This window comes from Sus scrofa, chromosome X (genome assembly GCF_000003025.6).
Source record: "Sus scrofa isolate TJ Tabasco breed Duroc chromosome X, Sscrofa11.1, whole genome shotgun sequence".
In the NCBI taxonomy this organism is placed as follows: domain Eukaryota; kingdom Metazoa; phylum Chordata; class Mammalia; order Artiodactyla; family Suidae; genus Sus; species Sus scrofa.
In genome coordinates, this window is record NC_010461.5 from 19,163,756 (window position 1) to 19,170,188 (window position 6,433).

Below are 6,433 nucleotides of genomic sequence, written 5' to 3' on the forward strand. Positions count from 1 at the left end.
TCCATTCTGAACCAAGTAATGTAACTATGTGTATGTCTCTGTTTATATGAGATAATTATCAGTATGTCATCCTACTGATAGCAAAACCAAGGTATAGGAAGTTTGGAACTTGCTCAAGGACTCATGTCTAATAAGCAGTAGAATTTAGAGCTGAACTCAGTTTTAGGGCCACACCTGTGGCATATGGAAGTTTCCAGGCTATGGGTCAAATTGGAGCTGCAGCTGCCGGCCTATGCCACAGCCACAGCCACAGCCAAGCAGGATCCCAGCCATGTCTACGATCTAACCCCATAGCTCACAATGCCAGATCCTTAACCCACTGAGTGAGGCCAGGGATCCAACCTGCATTCTCTTGGATACTAGATGGGTTCGTAACTCACTGAACCACCATGGGAACTCCTGAACTCAGTTATTTAGACTCCAATGTTCTTGACCACTAAGCCAAACTGCTAACAACTCTTTAGATTTTACAATATTGAGTATGGTTCTCTGTGCAAAATAAACACACCAATAGCTATGTGCAATGATGATGGCAGCTTTTACCATAATATATTGCATCTGAAGAACAGAATAATTGCTATATATACATCTGTGTGTGTGTGTGTGTGTATATATATATATATAATCTGTATGTATATCATATATATATATATATATATATATATATATATATATAATGTATATTTTCCAAGTAGACCATTTCTACAGGTATTTACAAATGGTACTACCAAGAAGATTACTAGGTGTACAATATGTTACAACAACTGCAGTTAAACAGGGCCTTTGAAGGTCAGCTGGATTTGGTCACTCACTTCCAAAGAAGAGCGTGCAGAAAGGGACAAATATTACAGTGGGAAAAAACTGGCTAACACCACTTGACCAAGTGACCAAGGTTAACATTACCAGTGATAGCTCATGTTCCATCAGGTACCCTCCCCTTCATGCCATATGACTGATAATAAGGACACTTCACTTCTGTGATTTTTTTTCCAAAAATCCATAACCCAAGTCCAATCATGAGAAATTATATAAGGCATACCCAATTTGAAGGGTATTTTGTATTCCTCCAAATATCTCACCATTATTCCTCAAAACTGACAAGGTTATAAAAAATAAGGCAAGACAGAGACTATCACAAATCATACATAACAACAAAATTCAGTGTGGTGTCCTGGACTGGATCCTGGAGTAGAAAAAATATATTATTGTAAAGCAGGTGGTATAAAATCTGGAGTTTAGTTAATATGAACACAGCAGTGTTGATTTCTTATATTTGAAATGTGTACCATAGTAGCATGAGATAAGATTAGAGGAAACTGAAACTGGTTGAGGAGTATATGGGAACTCCTTGTACTATCCATGTAACTTTTCTCTAATTCTAACATCATTCCATATAAAAAGTTTAATGAAAACATTAACAAGAGATTCCACTGGCAAATTCCTTTGGAAACTTTGGATTAAATAATACCCATCTGAGTTTCTCAATTCCTATAATTATAGAGCTTCTGAGATACCTAATACACATTGTGAATCTGAGAGCATATAGGGCACTGTATTTTCCCAACACATTTGGCCAGCAACCCTTTTCTTCCTTCAAAAAGCATCTTTGCAGGATAAATATACTGACATAGAGAAGGCTTTTCTCAATGTGTCACTGACTTCTACCCAATATACAGCCATATTCAAATTTCAATCTCAACTTTGACTGAGGAGAGAACAATGCCATGAACATTTAAATGGCAAAAGACTTAAAACTTGAGGCTAATAGGATGGATGAGAGAATCAGCATTAAAATTAAATTTAATATGCTGCTTCAATTGACCAAACTTAAGAGGATAAATATTTAGTATACTTTCAGTTAAACAAAGAAAAAAAAATTCAACCGTATAATTACAGGATGAGGAATAACAGACTTAAAAGTCCATTATGTACCTATGAGCGAGTTTATGTCTTGAGTTTGTAGGTAGAATTAGTACAACTCTCATAGTCAGTGAAAAGGACCTAATGGGAAAGATAAGTCCATTTCTTCAGACTTTTAGTTTTATGTGCCACATTGTGAAATATCCACAATGAATCATTTCCAAAGGATAAGAAGCAAGATGGTATGCATCTTGGAAACTATGTCATACCTAGAAATATTGATAAAACTATAAATCTTACCCCAGTAAACAGAAAAATTAAGGTGATTTGATCATGGCTATTAAGTATATAAGGATAAAGTAAGAATCGAATTGATTCAGTTTAACTTTAGAAGTCAGAAGAAGGACCTAAGGAAGCAAAAATAGAGCAAGTTAGTTCAAAACCATCTTTGTAACCATTAAACTGCCTCATAATGGGATGGAGATCCTTGAAGCAAAGTGACCTCCTTGCCTCTAACACTGTACTAACAGAAGCTGGATGTCCACCTGCCCTATTTGCTGCCAGACTGTACAACGTACCTAATAAATTACTTTTATTTAGCTTTCTAGTGCTAAGATATCTGAATCTATGAAACCTCATGGAAGGAAAAAAATTGAGGCACTGCGACAAGTGACAAGTTATTGAAACACCTCTGAAGTTAATGTAGACCCCACCCTATCTTTCTTCTAACCAGTATACCTGAAATACTAACTGGAAACTGACTGAACAAATGCTGGAGTTTAGGCCAAGAATCAGAGGCAAAATGTCATGCTAAGTGTGTACCTAAGAGATTTCTGATGGTATAATTTAAGAGGATAGGGAACTGAGGAATTAATCTAGACCCAGTATTGTTACTCAAAAGGAATTTAGCAAAATAAACAAATACAAAAATAAGTTGATTTTTAAAAATTCACTATTTTTTCCTCCATGGAAATATCTGGCTTATAACAAAAGGTTATGTGGATAAGTTAAAGGCATGCTTCAAATTGCTCCCACACTGAGCTACAGCCTTCAATGGAGACATCTGGGACACAAATGAGGAGCAAAGGGTCTCAGAGTCCTTTAAATGCCTATTGGGTCAGCTCCTGAGAGTGAGTGTCCCTTTAAATTTTGTGTGGGTGGTGCCTGCTTACGTCACCCTAGTCTCAACTCTGTGATTGGTCAGCACATCAAAGCGGCTCCCTGACCCTGAGTCAAAGAATAGTTCCCTAGGTAACGCTCCCCGTAACTACCTACCAGAGCAGAGCACTGTGGGCGGCCTGTCTGTTGGTGAAGACCTGGACCTGATGAGAAAGAGGCCTGAGACCACGTCTTTTTCCACCTCTAGGTAGGCGAGAGGACAGCACCAACTTTATCTTTATCCAGAAATGGCCTGGGCCCCAGAGCGGAAAAGGGCAGAGCCTAATTCAAGAGATCCCAGAGCCAGCCAACATGGCCGGGATGGTAGAGGCAGGGGCAGGGGCTGGAGCAGCACTTCTAGCCATGTAGAGACTAGGGCTTCTGGCTCCCGAGAACCACCACTCTGCTTTAAAATAAACAACAGTATGGCTGGTGTGGTGATTGGTCGTGGTGGATCAAAAATAAAAGACATCCAAGGTATGACGAACACCAAAATAAAGATCATAAAGGGTGATTCTGAAGCAGAGGTAAAAATTTTTGGCAGCAGGGACATGAAAGCCAAGGCCAAAGCAGCTATAGAAGCTCTTATTAAGAATAAACAAGGAGGTTACAATTCAAGATCCAGTGTTGGTAATGCTGCCTCCCAACCCTCTGTTGGAAGAGGCTTAAGCAGAGATAACAGTGTTAGAGAAGCTCAGCCACTGATAGACTGGGATCAAATAAAGGCCGAAGTGGTAGAGTGGGAAAAAAGAAAATGGGCAGATTTACCGCCAATTCATAAAAACTTTTATGTAGAAACCAAAGCAACCAGCTCAATGTCTCAAGTGCAAGTAGACATTTGGAGAAAGGAAAATTTCAACGTAATGTGTAATGACTTGAAAGATGGTGAAAAACGTCCCATCCCCAATCCAATTTGTAAATTTGAGGATGCTTTTGGACCTTATCCTGAACTTATGAAAAGCATTAAAAAAGCTGGTTTTCAAAAGCCAACACCAATTCAATCCCAGGCATGGCCAATTGTTCTACAAGGAATAGATCTTATAGGAATTGCCCAAACTGGAACAGGCAAAACATTGTCCTATTTAATGCCTGGGTTTATTCATCTCAATTCTCAACCAGTGTCTAGGGGAAAAAGGAATGGACCTGGCATGCTAGTCCTTACACCGACAAGAGAATTAGCTCTTCAGGTGGGAGCTGAATGTTCCAAATATTCTTATAAAGGTCTTAAAAGTGTTTGTATATATGGTGGTGGAAATAGAAAAGGACAAATACAAGACATTATGAAAGGTGTAGACATCATTATTGCAACTCCTGGGAGACTGAATGATCTGCAAATGAATAACTTTGTCAACCTAAGAAGCATAACATACTTAGTCTTAGATGAGGCAGATAAAATGCTGGATCTGGGGTTTGAACACCAAATAATGAAGATTTTATTAGATGTGCGCCCAGACCGGCAGACCATTATGACAAGTGCGACTTGGCCAGATACCATTCGTCAACTTGCACATTCTTATTTAAAAGAGCCTATGCTTGTTTATGTTGGTACCCTGGATCTAGTAGCTGTAGACACAGTGAAGCAAAATATAATTATTACCACAGAAGAAGAAAAACGATCCCTTTTCCAAGAATTCCTACAGAGCCTGTCACCCAAAGACAAAGTCATTGTGTTTGTCAGTAGAAAGCTTATTGCTGATGACTTATCAAGTGATTTAAGTATCCAGGGCATACCTGTACAATCCCTGCATGGTGACAGAGAACAGAGTGATCGTGAGCGAGCATTAGATGACTTTAAAACTGGAAAAGTGAAAATACTGATTGCTACTGATTTAGCATCCCGAGGCCTCGATGTTAGTGATGTCACACATGTATTTAATTACAATTTTCCACGGAATATTGAAGAATATGTACACAGAGTAGGGCGTACCGGAAGAGCAGGGAAGATGGGCGAATCAGTCACACTTATGACCCAAGATGATTGGAAGGTTGCCGGTGAATTGATTGAAATTCTGCAAAGAGCAAATCAGAGTATCCCAGAAGATCTTCTATCAATGGCCGAACAATACAAATTACATAAACAAGAAAAGGAAACAGGAAAAAAGCCAAGAACACCTCAGGAAAAATTCAGAGAGTTTTACTGATGTCTACATTGAAGTTGTACCAGACTACTAGAAGGTTCAAGATATGTTCAAGTTATGTAGTATTCAAGTTACGCAAAGAAGTATCAGAAACATACTGGTGATTAGAAGACATTGAACTAATTCTTAACTAACATCAATAAACTTTCAATGTATGTTACTTAATAAAATCAAAAGTGTTTTGAAAATGAAAGAGTGAGAGACTATGTGGGAAAAAATTAAATGTGATGTGTTTGTTAAAGTATACGTTCTTTTATAGCCTTCCATGTCCACTTGTGTCTTCGCCAAAAGGCTTGGTAGAAGACAACAATGGTGCTTTTCTTGCTTTAAAATAGTTGTTCTGGGGAGTTCCCACCATGAAGCAGCAGAAATGAATCCAACTAGGAACCATGAGGTTGTGGGTTCGATCCCTGGCCTCGCTCAGTGGGTTAAGGATCCGGTGCTGCTGTGAGCTGCAGTGTAGATTGCAGATGCAGTTTAGATCTGGCATTGCTGTGGCTGTGGTGTAGGACAGCAGCTATAGCTCTGATTAGACCCCTAGCCTGGGAACCTCCATATGCTGTGGGTGTGGCCCTAAAAAGACCAAAAAAAAAAAAAGAGTTGCTCTGAATTGAAGCATACTTTTCATCAAGCTTATCCCAGTTAAACCTATTTTATTTCCCCCCAGTGGTTGGTGACACAACAATCGCTAAAAATATCTCCACTATTATTTCCTATTTTTTAAAATGATTTTAACTGTGTTTTAAAAAAATTATTGGAGTATAGTTAATCATTTCTGATTTTTTAAAAAAATAATTAGAAAATACATACTAAATCTTCTAGGAGATTCCATACTTCTCTTTTTTTCAGATAGATGTGACTAATAGAGCAGTGCGTCTGATTCACTGGGAATCAGATCCTTGTATGAACTCTCATGAAACATTGGTTAAAAACTCTGGGGCAATTACTTGCCTTCTGTAGGCCTCACTTTTTTCACTAATAAATTGGGATGGTTATTAAATAATTTGGGGGTCTCCTTCACTAAATTCCATATTATAATCAAATTGGTACCCCAGCCCTATGTTAATAATTTATTTTCTAATCTAGGGGAAAAGCACAACCTTGTGCAACAAATTGAACAATGCAACACTTTTTATGACCAGAATAGTACATTCTGCATCTTTATTGATTTTTGAAATGTGACTCACAGGTTGTCTTTATTTTCTTTTCATCTTATTTTTCAATTTGTCTTGAAAAGGTCAAAACCAGATACACACATTAGAGGAAAAGTTAATGTG

At 38.1% G+C, this 6,433-nt stretch overlaps 1 protein-coding gene across 1 annotated transcript; it reads left to right on the forward strand.

Annotated features, from left to right (window-relative positions):
• DDX53 (DEAD-box helicase 53) lies at positions 321–5,525 on the forward strand. Its single transcript, XM_021080573.1, has one exon. The coding sequence runs from the start codon at positions 3,267–3,269 to the stop codon at positions 5,157–5,159; it is 1,893 nt and encodes a 630-aa protein (XP_020936232.1). The 5' UTR covers positions 321–3,266; the 3' UTR covers positions 5,160–5,525.

What these genes read in the sequence shown, in the direction of transcription:
- DDX53 (XM_021080573.1), top strand. Translation starts at nt 3,267, where the DNA reads ATGGCCTGGGCCCCAGAGCGGAAAAGGGCAGAGCCTAATTCAAGAGAT.